Source organism: Pan troglodytes, chromosome 4 (genome assembly GCF_028858775.2).
Source record: "Pan troglodytes isolate AG18354 chromosome 4, NHGRI_mPanTro3-v2.0_pri, whole genome shotgun sequence".
Taxonomy (NCBI): Eukaryota; Metazoa; Chordata; class Mammalia; order Primates; family Hominidae; genus Pan; species Pan troglodytes.
The window spans coordinates 59,675,072-59,692,648 of NC_072402.2; the positions used below are offsets into that span (position 1 = coordinate 59,675,072).

The 17,577-nt window shown below is 37.2% G+C and overlaps 1 protein-coding gene across 2 annotated transcripts; it reads left to right on the plus strand.

Moving 5' to 3' along the window:
* Nucleotides 1–271: 271 nt before the first annotated feature.
* On the plus strand, nucleotides 272–8,364 carry ESM1 (endothelial cell specific molecule 1). Of its 2 annotated transcripts, XR_680185.5 has the most exons (4): nucleotides 356–1,015; nucleotides 4,086–4,235; nucleotides 6,792–7,041; nucleotides 7,417–8,364. XR_680185.5 is itself a non-coding variant. In XM_518187.8 (3 exons), the coding sequence occupies exons 1-3, from the start codon at nucleotides 418–420 to the stop codon at nucleotides 6,893–6,895; spliced, it is 852 nt and encodes a 283-aa protein (XP_518187.3). In that variant the 5' UTR covers nucleotides 272–417; the 3' UTR covers nucleotides 6,896–8,364. The 2 variants fall into 2 exon arrangements, 1 of the variants encoding a protein (XP_518187.3); XM_518187.8 differs by having other exon boundaries at nucleotides 272–1,015; nucleotides 6,792–8,364.
* Nucleotides 8,365–17,577: the final 9,213 nt, after the last annotated feature.

Here is a 17,577-nt window from a genome sequence, read left to right on the forward strand (position 1 = left end):
ACAATAGACTTAGATATATGTGACATGAATTGCTTTAGAAATAACATTTGAGGAGAGGGGTGAGAGGAAGGAAGAGAGGGTCTTAAAAAATAGCCCTATCAAAATATTTTCTTTCTTCTAAGTATTGAAAAGACACAATATAACCCTTTCTTCTTTCAAATGATCTCATAGCTATTTGTTGAGGGGAAATACCAAATGTTTATTATTTTTTTTGAAGAAGCTTCTTCGGTCCTGATGATTCATGTTGATATCATTTTCCTCCTGACTACAGAGGCTCTGAGACAAAGCTACACCTCAAGTGATATGCCAGGGTCAGAACAATTCCCGTCCTGAAGGAGGGTGTGCAACCTTCTTTATCCCTCCTTCACAGACGTCCTTGAGCCCTTGAGACGGATGTGAGTGAGTTTTTCAGTCCTCATGCAAAACAACCATCTAAACATAACAGATGACATCAGCTTGGGCTTTTCAATTCCTGGATGGCAGCAGCGTGTTAATCCAGCCTTCATCCTGGATTTCATAAACCAAAACAAGAGAGCCTGGCAGGAGGACAGCGCTGCTGCTGGGTTGAGGAAATTGATGACGGGAAAGCATGCGGGCAACCCAGTGTATAAAACTCATAAACGTGTAGGCAGAGGCTCAGCTACCAGTTTGGACGGCTGCTTCCCACCAGCAAAGACCACGACTGCGGAGCCGAGCCGGAGGCAGCTGGGAAACATGAAGAGCGTCTTGCTGCTGACCACGCTCCTCGTGCCTGCACACCTGGTGGCCGCCTGGAGCAATAATTATGCGGTGGACTGCCCTCAACACTGTGACAGCAGTGAGTGCAAAAGCAGCCCGCGCTGCAAGAGGACAGTGCTCGACGACTGTGGCTGCTGCCGAGTGTGCGCTGCAGGGCGGGGAGAAACTTGCTACCGCACAGTCTCAGGCATGGATGGCATGAAGTGTGGCCCGGGGCTGAGGTGTCAGCCTTCTAATGGGGAGGATCCTTTTGGTGAAGAGTTTGGTATCTGCAAAGGTAAAGAGTGACCCCTTACCTCTCCCCTCCCGGGGCATGCTGAGAGCTTTTAGCCAGCTTGGGAGGTGAGGTGGCTTTGCTCCTCAAGAGTAAGAGGGAAAAGGCAGGTGGATTCTTGACAAGGCACCACACAGGTATTGTCATGGGTAGAGACTGAAGGATAGCTCCAAGTAGCAACTGAAACCAGTGTGCAGGAAGGCACAGAAAGAAGTGTGGCATTTTACTCGTTGCCTTAGGAGATCGCAAAAAGAAAGCTGCAATGGAAGATTGTGTTGGCTCCTTTTCTGGAAAACTTTAGAAACTTGACAGGTAATCTGTTAAGGATGGTTTAGGTGCTCTCTCCTCTGCGAGGCAGCGATTACAAAGGTCTGCACTAGATAACCTCTTGGAATGGTTTCTAGCCCCCAGATTTAGTGATTCTTTGATCTTGAAAGGGTCCACAGGATGGAGGGCCACTCTCAAGATCAAATATTTCTGATAAACACAAATGCACTTTATGGAATAGAGTGAGCTTAAGTCATCTAACAAAATAACTCATTCTTCAAAGAGGGTCCCCTGAAGCATAAAACAAACCTCATCTGACTTTATAAAGGTTTTGGTCATCTGGAAAAATAGCAGATGGTGTTAAGACAAGGAAAAATAACAATAGAGAAAAATAAAAACTGGAAGTCTGTAAAGAATGAGGTTGACCACTTGTACACTTAAAGAAAAACTTCGTCGGTTGAAATTTTAGCTAAATAATGTAGTTAAGTATTTGTAGAATTTATTTTAAACATAGTAACTAGTTTAAAATATTTAACGTTTTAAAAATGTTTAGAATAAAAAGAATGATGATTTAAAAATACTCTACGTATAGATATCTCATGATCTTATTATGAAGAGCTATTATTAAGAAGCAACACATGCTATAACCCCATCCATCAGTTGTGTAATACCAGGAAGCTTTCAAAATTATAAAAAGGACTGAGAAATTTCTAAATAATTATTATGTTTTATGTATTTAATATATTTTTTATGAATAATATTTATCCAGTATTGTGCTAATCTCATTAATTCTCCTACTTCTTAGACATATAATGTATAAATTAATCATCTTTTAATTTGCAAGACATACAAAATTAAAAAAACAAATTCTTTAAGTATTAGGAGAGTTTTATTTTTTGCTTAGTTTATTTTTGTTTATATACAATAAGAAATAGAATATTGAGAAAATATTTTGTTTGGTGAACACATATGCATGTTTCTTTCAACTGAATAGGATCTGTATATTTTGTAAATTATGGGGCTTATTGACCAAGAAAACAGTACTTCACATAAGGAAATTAGGGAGGAAGTGGTTAACACAATCATACTTATGATATAGCATGTATATGCAGTGGATTGCTTTTTCTCTTGGCATAATATGCCTTTGTATATGTGATTGTAAATGTACATTACATATGGGCAAAGAAACAAGCTGTGTGGCATCTGGAGTCTTTAGCACTGTAGTATTCTACTGAATGATCAAGACACTAAAAAGATCTTTAAGATTGCTTCTTTTGGCTTTCTTCAGGTTGCTGATGAATCTAGTTTTAAGCATTTTTCTCTCTGCTGGAAATAGGAGACTTTGTGAGCCTTAGCAACTCGAGATAGAGATAATACATTTGGCAATCATCTCCCTTCTTCAGCTTTTTAAAAGAACATCCACATGAAAACTGTAAACTTCAGCTGCGTATCCAAATGTCTTCTAAATATTCAGATGTCTGTGAACATCTTGCCCAGATTAACAATCAGCAGCCAACACATATTTAATGAACACTTACTATCTGCCCAGCACTGTTCAGTACATCAGGGGATACACTAGAAGTATCTCTGGGAATTTGGCTAAAGTTTTAGTTTTCAATATCGCTGCAGGCACAGTCAAATCCTAATCCTGTGTGCTTTTCTGGAAGAGGCCTTTTCAGGATCCCTTTTTAAGATCTCTTCTTCCCAGCAAAGAGAACAGTGTTCAAAACCAGGTTCCTCTGTGATCTGAACCATATTGAAAAGAGCACTCATAGAACTCTTTAAAAAAAGATAGCTCATTGATGATCTACTTGGTCAGTCAGTGGAGTATTAGACTGCTAGAGACTCAGATGGCTCACAATTTGTTCTTTACCCACCTGTGATTGTACATTTACAAGGTATTTTCACAACAAGAGAATATTCTATATCTATTCTGCTGGTTTTTAAAGGTTGGTTAGTCTACTGAGATGCTGTTTATCCTAAAAACACCATTTTAAATAATTTTACGCATTTTAAATAAACAACTTTGTCCTCTTTATTTCAATGTAGGATGTTTTGGCATAAGTGTAAGCACTGGAGGTCTAAAAGCTTCTAGTTCTTGGTAGGTGTACAAACCCTCAGGGTGTATAAGCCCTGAGCTTTCTTGCTCATTTAGCATCTTGCATGTTAGCCTTGCAGAGGATTTTACTAGGGAGCCCTCTTAACTACTGAGGGAGTCAGGCAAGTTGTATGACATGCCGTTTCGACAAATAAGGAACTTGATAAGGGTTGGAGCAGATGGAAGATTGATTGCTTCATGGTGAGCTAGGATGATAGCTTTCTCCCTGGTTAGTTTGAAGCCCTTTCCTATACACTTAAAATAGTAAATTATCTGTGAATACAGTAGATTCAAAGATAGCATCACATTTTAAAAACTCTTTGAGGAGCTGATGCATATATGTCTGTTCAATTTCCCACCTTTGCTGAGCTGTTACAGGGGTCATCTGTGAGAATTTATTGGTATCTAAGCAGAACATCACCAGAATGAAGACTGGTCCAAGGAGACTGGCTGTGTGTAGCTGTCTTCAACTTAACTTTACATCACAACACTAAGCCCGAGGCATCCATTATCTGTTCTTAATGTGTGATTTCATATTTATGACTCAAAGTTTCAACTTTCAAATCCTGGGTTTGGAGAATTGGATTTTACTTTACAGTCAAGATTCATGAGGTTGGTTCAAATCGCAAGGCTATGCACCCAGGGCTGTTAGGATGGAGACGTATTTACAACAAGCAGCGTCCTCTCCAACCTTTCCTTTGTCCCCAGACTGTCCCTACGGCACCTTCGGGATGGATTGCAGAGAGACCTGCAACTGCCAGTCAGGCATCTGTGACAGGGGGACGGGAAAATGCCTGAAATTCCCCTTCTTCCAATATTCAGTAACCAAGTCTTCCAACAGATTTGTTTCTCTCACAGGTAAGCATTGATTCTGGTATAAGCATTGGAAGAATAGTCTCATTTCAGTGTGAATAACTTAGAAAATATCTGTGAGTAGAATAAGATGTGGATTGGAATGATTTTATTTCCTTTGCTTTACTCAGGGGAACGGTGGGTGGTAGCTGAGTTTGGTTGCTGTTGCTGTTTTCTAAAAAGAGCCCATCAATAATTTTGAGGTTTACATATAATTTCTCATAAAGTTTACCTGGTTTAAATATGATTTATAGGAGGATAAATATGATTGATTACCAAAAATCTGTAATAAAAAATAACCAACTGAGATACATAAAGTTCTTTGAATTCTTCAGTGATCTGTTTTATATATTTACTAGACAAAACTATTTATCTCCCAACTTCACATAGAAAAAGTACTGTGAGGAATTTATTGGATAAGCTTTAAGAGTCAAGATAGAAAATATAGAACGCTTCTTTTTTTTAACCAAATGAAAGCATTTAAGTGAAATAATTCCAAGTGTGTGTTTTTATGGATTTTGGAGAGGATAAGAAATAGTATGTGATTGAAATTTTGGAAATGAATGAAACTGTAGTAATACGTGCTGCTTGTTAGTCCGTGTGTATTTCTTATACAGGTGTTAGAATGTGAGGAATACACAACCTATGAGATGGTGCTATGTACATATTTGTTTATTTTGTTGAATAGCTGGCCTGTACAGGAGAGTTCCATTAAACTGAAAGTAGCTCATTTAAAGCAACATGCATCACTAAAGCTTAGGCCTCCATTGCACAGAATGGCGATTGTAATTAATAATTCTTATATATTTCAAAATTGGTAAAATAATAAATTTTAAATGTTCCCATCACAAAAAATAAGTATATGAGGTGATGGATATGCTACCTAGTTTGAGTTCATCATTCCACAGTGGAGATATATATCAAAGTATCATATTGTACCCTAAATATATACAATTATTATTTGTCAATTAAAAACTGTATTTAAAATTATAAAAAATAAATAAATAATAAGCCCAACATATAGTCACAGAGATGGCTAGTATCAACAAATGATATACTTTTTCCCACCGCAACTATAAAAAACAATTCAAGTCCATTTTATTTAGTTTTTGCTTTTGGTCTTTTGCATTTCAAGTTAATAAAATATAAACTATTTGGCAAAGGTGCTTGTTTTCTAATTTTGCCTCCTTCTTACGTATGGGTCAACTAAACACATTAAAATGAAGCGGAAATATCGTGCTTTTAAGTGAATTATTAGTTTTAAGTATGGTGATGCCCATAACAATACTTACATTATAGGTTACACAAAAATATTTCCACATCAAAGTTAGGCATTGAAATTCTTATCAGAAATATTTGAAAAAAGCAGTCAGTTTCTCTCTTTTCTGACCTAGGGTATTTCCTTTCATTAGCTAAAGGTGCAACCAGCAAAAGATGATTTTTAGTGTGATCTTGGTAAACCTTAGTCAGGTTCAGGATGGAGAGCAGAAAACCCTAAGGACCTCTTGGGGAGGCTGCCTAGGGGTCTTTGTAGTCTACATGTGTCTTTGAGACTACATGAGACTTCCAGGTTCATGCACTGGAGTTTACAGGAGAAGGCTTGGGCTTCACTCCTGACACAGGCTTCACATCACCTCTGCACAAACCTGTTTGGGCCCAGCCTTTGAGAGCAGGCTAAATGGCTGCAAGCTTCACCAGCACTAGGACCCCCAGAGCATGGTCTTCTCCAACTTTCCACCTGCTGGCTACAGCACTCTTGTCAAATGTGCTTCCTGTCCACAGTGTTCCACTTGGTGTTCTTTTTTTTGGCAGTGAGCTTCCCAAGTTGGGAATTCACAAGTAAGTTTTTGTGTACGAGGGTCTTGGGGGAGTAAGATCTGGAATGTTTCATGGACTTACACACATTCGTCTGCTGGGCCACGCTAATCTTCTTAAAGCATTCCATATCAGAATGTGCACTGCCAAAGCAAGCACACCTCACTACTCCTTGAAGTAGAAAATTTCATTTTAGCAAATTTCAAATATTACAAACTTTTCTCATATGTAGAGTGAGAAGTGTCTTTATGAACGTTCTACCCATTGGTCTGCCTTTTGCCTTCTGGATGCAGCAAAAGTTAATCTGTCTTTCATACCAGTTAGTGTAAGAATCTAACTTGAGACCTGTTTGTACAACATTTGCCTATTCCATAAGTATTTATTAAGTGCCTACTATGTGGCAAGCACTGTCCTAAGTGCTGGAGATATAGCAGTGAGCAAAATAAAGTCCCTACCTTTGTGAAACTGGAATTCTAGTGGTGGAGTGAAATAATACACAGGAAAAAAAGACAAATACATGTAGAAGATAATGTCAGGTGACGATAGGTATACAAAGATAAGTAATTCAAGGGGTGCTATTGTATATAGAGGTGCTCACTGATATAGAGCAGTGAATACAGTTAGCATGGAATCTTAAATTGATTAAAGATTTCATTGTAAATTCCATGTAAAACAAAAATAAAGCAAAACTGTGTTGTCTTTGAGCTATAGATGTTTGGACATGATTTGTATTCCGTCTACTTTCAGAGCATGACATGGCATCTGGAGATGGCAATATTGTGAGAGAAGAAGTTGTGAAAGAGAATGCTGCCGGGTCTCCCGTAATGAGGAAATGGTTAAATCCACGCTGATCCCGGCTGCGATTTCTGAGAGAAGGCTCTATTTTCGTGATTGTTCAACACACAGCCAACATTTTAGGAACTTTCTAGATTATAGCATAAGGACATGTAATTTTTGAAGACCAAATGTGATGCATGGTGGATCCAGAAAACAAAAAGTAGGCTACTTACAATCCATAACATCCATATGACTGAACACTTGTATGTATTTGTTAAATATTTGAATGCATATAGATTTGTTAAATGTGTGTGTATAGTAACACTGAAGAACTAAAAATGCAATTTAGGTAATCTTACATGGAGACAGGTCAACCAAAGAGGGAGCTAGGCAAAGCTGAAGACCGCAGTGAGTCAAATTAGTTCTTTGACTTTGATGTACATTAATGTTGGGATACGGAATGAAGACTTAAGAGCAGGAGAAGATGGGGAGGGGGTGGGAGTGGGAAATAAAATATTTAGCCCTTCCTTGGTAGGTAGCTTCTCTAGAATTTAATTGTGCTTTTTTTTTTTTTTTTTTTTGGCTTTGGGAAAAGTCAAACTAGAACAACCAGAAAACCCCTGAAGGAAGTAAGATGTTTGAAGCTTATGGAAATTTGAGTAACAAACAGCTTTGAACTGAGAGCAATTTCAAAAGGCTGCTGATGTAGTTCCCGGGTTACCTGTATCTGAAGGACGGTTCTGGGGCAGAGGAAACACATACACTTCCATAAATAGCTTTAACGTATGCCACCTCAGAGATAAGTCTAAGAAGTATTTTACCCACTGGTGGTTTGTGTGTGTATGAAGGTAAATATTTATATATTTTTATAAATAAATGTGTTAGTGCAAGTCATCCTCCCTACCCATATTTATCATCCTCTTGAGGAAAGAAATCTAGTATTATTTGTTGAAAATGGTTAGAATAAAGCTATGACTCTATAAGGTTTTCAAACATCTGAGGCATGATAAATTTATTATCCATAATTATAGTAATAATAACCTTAATAAGCATAAGAAAAACAGAGTCACTCTGGATTTCAAAAATGTCAAAAAATGAGCAACAGAGGGTCCTTATTTAAACATAAGTGCTGTGACTTAGGTGAATTTTCAATTTAAGGTAGAAAATAAGTTTTTAGGAGGTTTGTAAAAGAAGAATCAATTTTCAGCAGAAAACATGTCAACTTTAAAATATAGTTTATTTTCATATTTTTTTCTTTTAAACTTGGTTGATAAGTGGAATTAGGAGTATATTTGAAAGAATCTTAGCACAAACAGGACTGTTGTACTAGATGTTGTTAGGAAATAACTCAGAAGTATTTTATTTGAAGTGAAGAACTTATTTAAGAATTATTTCAGTATTTACCTGTATTTTATTCTTGAAGTTGGCCAACAGAGTTGTGAATGTGTGTGGGAAGGCCTTTGAATGTAAAGCTGCATAAGCTGTTAGGTTTTGTTTTAAAAGGACACGTTTATTATTGTTCAATAAAAAAGAACAAGATACAGCTTCTCTGTGTTGATTTGTGATTTTGTTAAATTGCTAAATGTTATTTTAACAATTCATTCAATAAATAAGAACTCTCATTCATATTAAAGGACAAGCTCTTCAACAGAATTTTCTGCTCTGGATAAGCCTCTTCTATCAAAACAGGGGGTCAGGATACTTGCTTCTCTGCCTCACATTTTTGGTCTACTCATTTTTTAGAGTTTCCTAAAAGTACGTCCCAATATATTAACTCATTCTGCAAAACAACAACAAAAGGTAAACACTTCTGTTGACATCATTAGTTAGATGCAGAGCTCAGGCTTGAAATAACCATTTCTATTTTGCTACCTGTATGGTTCTTGAGGTCCTAGACTTAGAGCATTTTTTCTTCTTTGTTTTGTGTTCTCTTCCTGGATTTTGACATTTTCAATGGTAGAAACTTTGCCATTAAACAGCTACTGAGTACTCCTTTGCATTCTTCCATGTTCTGTGGGGAAACCCCTTAAAATTAACTCTCAATCAGTTGTTAGCTGTTTTACTGAAGATTACAGCTCTAAAAATGTCGAACAATTTTTACTTTTATCAGTTTAAGTTTCTCATTCATAATTAATACTAGCATTTTATTTTCATTTATTTTCTAATATTTTTGAAGGGGGTTGCTTTTAGAAAACATAGCCAAAGACAAACCTTTCAGTACCTATGAAAGAAGAGAGTATTTTACAGCTTTGAAGCTTGAGTATCATATTCAAGAACAGTCTATGTTCATTCTGCCTTGTGGGCAAATTATGGAAACATTTTAGGTGAATTGATAAAAATGCTAAAAAAAAGTCTATATAAGAAAAATTCCTGTTTGCTCGAATTAATATATTTTGTAAGATGATAGAAATTGGGTGTGAATGAGATACAAAGTTACATGAATGTCAGATATTTACATTTTCATTAACTGAAAATCTCTATTTTCACCTATGGGCAAGAAAGTTTGAGGCTACTCTGGTAGGGAGTGAGGTTATTTAAAGATCTGCCCTCTTGGTTTGAAGCCCGGGCCACAGTCCAAATGCTTCTTTGAGGAAGTGTGGAAAAAGAGCTAGACTGGAGCAGGACTGGCCTCTGTTTCTGGTGCTGCAGTAACCACCTGTGCAATCATGGGCAATAAAATCAGATGAAAGTGGGCCCATTTGCTCTGAGTGGCAGGCATGTTTTCTAGCTGCCCAGCTTTATGGTACTGGGGGCTCTTCATGGTTTTCACCCCAAAAGCTAGTACCTGTCTATCCCAAATTGCTCTGTAGTCTTACCACTAATCTTCATAGCTGTGGTCTCCAAAATCTTTGGATCTGTACACCCCTGACTGCACACTTTGCTAGTGCAAAATTTTTTTGAGCATGTAATTTCAAACTATATACACACTATCGTATTAATATATTGCGTTCATTATAAAACATACACTCCAACTAGACATTATTAAAATGAAGAGATAAGAGATATAAATAGAAGTTTTGAAATTTTCTTCCCACACTTCAATGTACCATTCCAGAAAACACTTGGGAAACAAGAAAATTCCATAGATCAATGGGCCTAATCTCATTTGATTTTGGAGAGAAACTAAGCTGAGGCATAATAAATATTTCTGGAATGAATGGATGATTGGATGAATGAATGGGTGGATAGGTAGATAGATGAAGGTAGGAAAGATGGATGGGAAGAGGGATGGATGGCTATTGGATGAATGGATGACTGAAGGGATGGTTGGTGGAAGGATGGATGAATGAATGAAGGGATGGATGGATGAGTGAATGAGTAAAAGGATGGATGGGTGAAGGAATTAATAAATAAAGCTTGTAACAGGCCCTGTGTCTTCACCAGAGCAGCAGCTGCTCAAGAAGACAGCCTTTCCTTCCCTTTCACCTGTCAGATCCCCATCTGCCCAGCTACTTATCCATCCTGTTGGGTTGTGAGGTGATTGAAAATGTTGGGGGCCTACACAGTTAGTGAATCTGACAAATAGGGCTGTTCAAGACAACAAAGACAGGAAGTGCTTCTCCCTCAGGCATTGGGGATATCACCAGTGGTAGCAAAAACAGTAAGGTAATTCTCATAGTCAGACCAGGTTGTCATTTCCTGTGAAAGGCAATTTGGGAGGACTGCCTTTGCATCCTGCATTTTATTCCCTCTTTCATCCTGGTCTCCCTAGGAGTAACGAATCTATAGATGTCATTCAACACCATACAGAAATTTAGAGGGAGAAGTGATTATTTCTGATTTCCCATCAGTTATCCTAGGCATTAAACTGAGAGCTAGCATTAAAAGGGTGTCTGACATAGGGTAGTGGTTCTCAAACTTTAGCATGCATCAGAATCACCTGAAAGCCCTGCTGAAACACATATTGCTGATTCAGTAGGTTTGAAGTGGGGTCCAAGCATTTCCCATTTTAACAAGTTCTCAGGTGGTGCAGATGCTGCTGGTCTAGGGATTTATATTTTGAGATATAAGAAAATCTAGATTTGTCTAGAAAGGAGATAAACTAAGGGGTGATCAAAACTAATCATTGTTGGCCTTATGAAGGAATGCATTGCAATGTATCATAACTAGCTGGTATACTTAATTTTTTTGAAAACTCTTATTTTAGAGGAGGAGGCAGGGTCTTGCTCTGTTGCCCAGGCTGGAGTGCAGTGGCACAATAATAGCTCATGCTAACTTCAAACTCCTGAGTTCAAGTGATCCTTCCCCATCAGCCTCCTGAGTAGCTAGGACTACAGGCACACACCACCACACTCAGCTGATTAAAAAAAATTTTTCTTATAGAGATGGGGTCTTATTATGTTGCCCAGGCTAGTCTTGAATGCTTGGCTTCAAATGATCCTCTTGCCTCGATCTCCCAAATCACTGGGATTGCAGGCATGAACCACTATGTCTGGCCTGTTTGAAGATTCTTAACTGTTTAAGCTGCTGAGAAGTCAGAGAAACTTTAAGCTAAACTGTGGGAACTTTGTGAGGACAAATAGAGGAAGAACACAAAAGGAGGATGGAAGTAGAAGAACCAGAGACTTGGGAAGTAATGAAGTAATATAGTCTCACAGAAAAAAAGACATTCAAGAAGAGTGAATGGTGTCATGTGTCATGGAAAGAAAAGGCAGAACCAGAGTCCTTAGGTAGTCCCTTGTGACCACAGTGGAGCAGTGTCCATGGGGAGATTGGGTGAAAGCCAGACAAGGGTGTGAATGCTGCATGTAAGGTGAGCACTTTTTCAGAAGGTTGTCTGGGAAGGACAAAGGTTTAGTTTGCAATTAGAGAGAAAATGGAGTTACAAAGGGAGTTTCTTTCTGTTCACCCCAAAGCCCCACCCCCATGGTTAGAAAGACACCATTCTAAGGTCAGGACCATCAGTCAGAAATGAAGATAGAGACTTTCTGTAAGTGATGATATAGTTTGATTTGCTTACTTGAATTGGTTTATAAAATTCCACTTATATTGACTTTTGAGACATAACACTCACAAAATAGATGCATTTATACACTTCCCAGCCCCTGAGAGAATATAGGCATGCATGGCAATGTCTTATTGGACTCCAGGAGGAGGCCTCAAGGCAATCTAGTTTAAACCTTTTATTTTACAGGTGAAACACCTAGATCCAAATAAATTCAGTGATAAAATCTTGTACATGGTGGTGAAAATTCTACTAATTAACATCGTCCCACATTTAGCCATTTAATTTTTAAAAATGAAAATATTAAACATTTTTAGTTTATGTATTCTATATCTTAAAATACACACATATATGTAGGTTTTAAAAAGTATACATTCTTTTTTTTTTTTTTTTTTTGAGACAGAGTCACACTCCATCACCCAGGCTGGAGTGCAGTGGCACGATCTTGGCTCACTGCAACCTCTGTCTCCTGGGTTCAAGCGATTCTCGTGCCTCAGCCTCCCAAGTAGCTGGGAATACAGGAATGTGCCACCATGTCTGGCTAATTTTTGTATTTTTATAGAGATGGGGTTTTGCCATGTTGGTCAGGCTGGTCTTGAACTGCTGATCTCCAGTGATCTGCCTGTCTCGGTTTTTCAAAGGGCTGGGATTACGGGCATGAGCCACTACACTCAGCCCAAAAAGTATACATTCTTTTGTGTAGAAATTCCACTTCCATGATTTTATTCTAAGGAAATACTTTGTTAAAGTGTGCATAAGTGTATATACAATAAAAGTTACAACCTTTTTATAGTATTGGAAAATTGCTATTGGCAAATAATCTGAAAAGGTCATTGATACAGCATTGGTTAAAAAAAAAGACAGTATAGCCAATAATTGAATATAATTTAGATATTGAAAATCATGAGGTACATATATCATGATTGATGATGTACAATGTGTTAATTCCAAAGCAGAGAGAGGCCATATACTGAGTTCTGGTCATTGGTCAGGTAGTGTGGCTGCCAGAAGGAGTGCACATCATCTTTCTTGACTATACCACAATCAGAGTGTGGACTCCTAGATTTTCATGACTCCCCTCTCCCTAATTTGAGAGCAGCTGTTTTTTAAAGTAATACTTTTATCAGATTTCCCTAAAACATTCACCTTAATATTCATGGAAATAACAATTCTCTTGCATTGCTAGCTTACTGATGTATGTAATATTTAATTAAGTTATATAACAGTGATAACTGCACAAACAGGTTTGAGAACAAATGCAGCAGACTCAGTATGCTTTTAAAATTTTTTTAATGGATACATAGTATTTGTACGTTTTTACGGGGTGCATGTGATATTTTGCTACATGAGTAGGAAGTGCAATAATCAAGTCAGGGAATTTAGGGTATTCATCATCTTGAGTGTTGGGTGCATGTGATATTTTGCTACATGCATAGAAAGTGTAATGATAGAGTCAGAGTATTTAGGGTATTCATCATCCCGAGTGTTTATCATATTTATATGTTGGGAACATTTCAAATCCTCTCTTCTAGCTATTTTGAAATATACAATACATTATTGTTAACTGCAGTCACCCTACTCTGCTATCCAACATTAGGGCTTATTTATTCTGTCTAACTCTATGTTTGTACCCATTAACTGACCTCAATCTTTGTCCCTACCACTTGCTCCCAACCATTCTCCACCCCTCATTCTACTGTCTACTTCCATGAGATCAACTTTTTTTTTTTTTTGCTCCCACTTATGAGTCAGAACATGCAATATTTTTCTTTATGTGCCTGGTTTATTTCACTTAATATAATTTATAAGCTGTTGGTAGGAATATAAATCTGTATGGCCATTACAGAAAACAGCATGGACATTTCTCAAAAAACTGAAAATAGAACTACCATATGATCCAGCAATCCCACTACTGGGTATTTATTTATCCAAAGGAAAGGAAATCAAAGGAAAATATATCAAAGGGATACCTGCATCCCAATGTTTGTTACAGCACTGTTCACAATAGCAAAGATATGGAATTAACCTAAGTGTCCATCAATGAATGAATGGATAAATAAAATGTGATATATAATGTGTATACATAGTATATGTAATGATACATATCATGATATATATGATGATATATACCATGATATATATCATCATATATATCACATTTTATATATCATGGTATAGATCATGGTATATATATATATCATATATATAATATATAATATATATGCATATATTATCTATATATATATATAATGGAATACCACTCAGCTATACAAAGAATGAATTCTGTCATTAACATCGACATGGATGGAACTGGAGGACACTATGTTAAGTGAAATAAGTCAGGAACAGAAAAACAAATATCACATGTTCTGATTCATATGTGGGAGCTAAAAAAAGTTGATCTCTTGGTATATTTTTAATTCAACAGTGGTAGTGCAAGTAACAGGTACATCCCGGGTGGGGCGGGGTTGGGGGGTGCTGCCAGCCTGGTCCATCAGTGTACTCCATGTCGATACTTTTGTGTTTTGGGGGAGAGAATGGACAAGGTTGGTGATTTCAGTGAGGTGATTAAGTGAAGTTTGCCTAAAAGCACTTCTACTGTATATTAAGCAAAAAAAGGTAAGTTACAATGCCATATGAATAGTCTTATTTTTGTGAAAAAATATTTAAACGGCTATAAATCCAGGTGTTATCAGTGACACTTATTTTATTCTTTATATTTTTAGCTGTTTTCTGAAATTTTTGCAGTTACTTTTGTAATTAGGAAAAAATGGAGCTCTGTCCAGTTTTTGAAAACGTAGACTGCAATGTCAAAACAAGTCAGTGGCTTACTACACAAAATGTGACTTAAGAACATGATCCTATATTTCAGTAGTTTTGAGACGTATTTTTTCATCTTGGCACATTGTTAGATATGGAAATAGAATTTCAAATTAAGTAAATGTAGAGAATTCTAGTTTTCTAGTAAATGCTAGAAAGGCTACAAAGCACATGTGCATACATTGCAACTCTCTTCTGGAAAATATCCTTGGTTCAACAGAAGCAATGCCTGTGAATCCTTAGATTATCTGGACCAAAGTACACATTTTAAATTACAATGTACCTTCTGCACCTATGCGCAGAAAAGCTATCTGCTTCAGTGGGCGACCCAGGCTACCAGGGTTTTAAAAGTATTTCCTGACACCTGTGAAGTTGGTAAATATTTCCTGTTTCTGTTGTGTCTAGAGAAAACAGGAATTAACAACTTGGAAGCAACTATTAAACACACATAGTGAATGACCTCTCCTAGACAGTTCCCACTATATGAGGTTCCCATTTTCTTAAAATCTATCATAACATATTTCTCCTAAGGGAGAAAAATAATTGTCATAATAATCGAATAGTTGATTGAGTGGTGGAAGATGAACCTTATACCCAGGAGGAATGGTACCTATGTTAGTTATGAGATGTGTGGAATTTAAATATAAATCCAATTTTACGTTTTCCAAAGTAAGCAAAACCGACTAAGAGAGCAACAGATATCCTATTGATGGCTCTGAGCTAACTATACATAATTAGCCTATTTAAAAAATATTTTTGATCATCTTAAAGTACTGTGGAAGGACAAGGACTCTAGCGTTTTTGAGTCAGAGGGAGGCAGGATTCACCCACTACACTACTCAGTAGCTATTGGCCTCAGTTGGGTTATTCAACCACGATGCCTCTCAGTGTTGTGTGTGAAGTGTGGGTAATGGCTCATGTGCAAAGTTGTAAGAATCTTTGCACACGTTTTAGATATGCCAGTGAATTCTAACACTGTGTCTGCCATATCCTAAGCTTTCCAATAGATGGCAGATAATTTGTGTTATTATAAAAGCCAACCTCATTTTTTTTTGTATTTTAAGTGTCCAATAATTTGCCACAAGACTGAAATATTTAAAATATTTTACATTTTCTATTCAAGGAGACTAGATAAAAAGATTGAAGAAAATCTACTAACTTCTTAGCAAACTTGAAGATATCCATAGAAAGAAAATTGCAATGAGTGAAATTCAATTAATATCATCTGAAACTCTCACAATCCTACAAAAGAAGTGACTATTTTTAAAGAACAAATAGTAGCGTTCTATTTAAATCTCCACACAATTATTAGCATGCTCTTGAGAAAAAAAAGGCACAATGCTTCAGGAGAATGCAAGGGACCCCTACAGATGTGGCACACTTCCCTGTGTGTTATTTTTAGTCTTCTATTCCTGCCTTTTATTTTGGGACTTGGCCCGCTTCCTTTGTAGTTTCCCCTTAACTTGCTCATACCTTTCTTTCTTATATAATGCATTTTAAGCTACCCTTTTATTTTTTTTTCACCTCTCAAAGGAAATTCAAGGAATGTTGGCCAGTTCAGGAACTCCTGCTAGTCTTGGCACCAGTAAAGTTCTTGGTTTGAAAACAACCTAGGAAATCCAGGATCGTGGTTGACTTTCCAGTTATTTAATGCATCAGAGCTGCTGACAGATCTGAGACTGGAGACACGTAGATTTTGAATACCATTTCATGAAATTGTTTTATGGCTTATAGAAACTAGAGGAATTTGAAACTGGACTCTTTTCAATAAATTGATATAAAAGCAATATCCAGTTTTAAAAATTAGGAGAAAGTCGAGTAAGTCTAGTTCAGGGCTATTTAATCTTTTACCAATTAGCACTTAGTCAGACAGTCTTGGTGGAGGAACATTTATTCTGCACTATGTCAATGGAAGCAGAGTGAGAAGATGAAAAGTTATGGTTCCGTCTTTAAGAAGCCCTGTGGAGAAGCTGTGGAGATGGAACATAGAAAACTGGAATAGCTGTAGAGACGGAACAAAGAATACTGAAAGGCAAAGGTGCATAGTTTAATCATGTGTCGTAGTTTATGGTTCTTTGGATGCAAGTAAAACAAAACAGAAAAGTGAAAAAACTGACTAACTTCAACAACAATGTAATTTATGGGTAGGTATAGAATGCCTCCCAAAATGGTAACAAAAACTAAAACAAACAAAAAAACCACCTGTTGAATCAACTGGTTCGGAGAGCACAGGGCAGCATGGGTGGTGCAGGTGCCAGAGCTAATAGACTTTTTTGCCAGATTGTTGCCGCTGAGATAAAGAACTACAGTTGCTTTCTTTGTGTTCCAGTGCTGCTCCATTGCTCCAAGGCTCTTTGAAGCTCCTCTTTGGGTTAACCTCAGGCCTGGTGGCCCATTTTAGTGAATAGCTCAACTGTGACAAATATTCTTCCTTGTAGATGGATTTCATTTTTGGATGTAGTCAAAACCACTTAGAGTCCTGTCTGGCCAATGAGATATTCATTAACTTGGGCAGTACTGTTTTGGTGAAAACCAAGATGTATTTAGGGGAGGAAAAATAATTTTCTGTCTACCCTGTATAGTTCTTGGCTGGGACTCTCTGTGACAAAAGACAGATCAATAACAGAAAAACAAACAGCAGTTTAATAACATGTATACATGGGAGATAACCCAGAAAAATGAGTACATTTTTGGAGTAGATCTCAAAGAGGTGTCTTAGACTTCAGGCTGAAATACCATCATTTGCTGAAACAAGGAAAGAAGAGTGTGGGGAAAGACCCGGTGAAGATGAGATAGATGGCCAGGAAAAGCACTGTAAAATGAGGGCTTGTTTTGCAGAGGTAAATTGATGCCTTCTCCGTTGATTATGCATCTCTAGTGATTTAGCTGTATTTCTCTTCCTGGCACAGGGACAGAAAGACACCCTAACAAATGCAACTTTCCTTATAGATGTAAATTTCTCTTATAAAAATAGGGCAACTTTTCAGAGCT

Coding starts and splice junctions, on each gene's coding strand:
- ESM1 (XM_518187.8), top strand. CDS start 418: ATGCAAAACAACCATCTAAACATAACAGATGACATCAGCTTGGGCTTT. Junction 1,016..4,085: donor AGAGTTTGGTATCTGCAAAG/GTAAAGAGTGAC, acceptor CTTTGTCCCCAG/ACTGTCCCTACGGCACCTTC. Junction 4,236..6,791: donor CAGATTTGTTTCTCTCACAG/GTAAGCATTGAT, acceptor GTCTACTTTCAG/AGCATGACATGGCATCTGGA.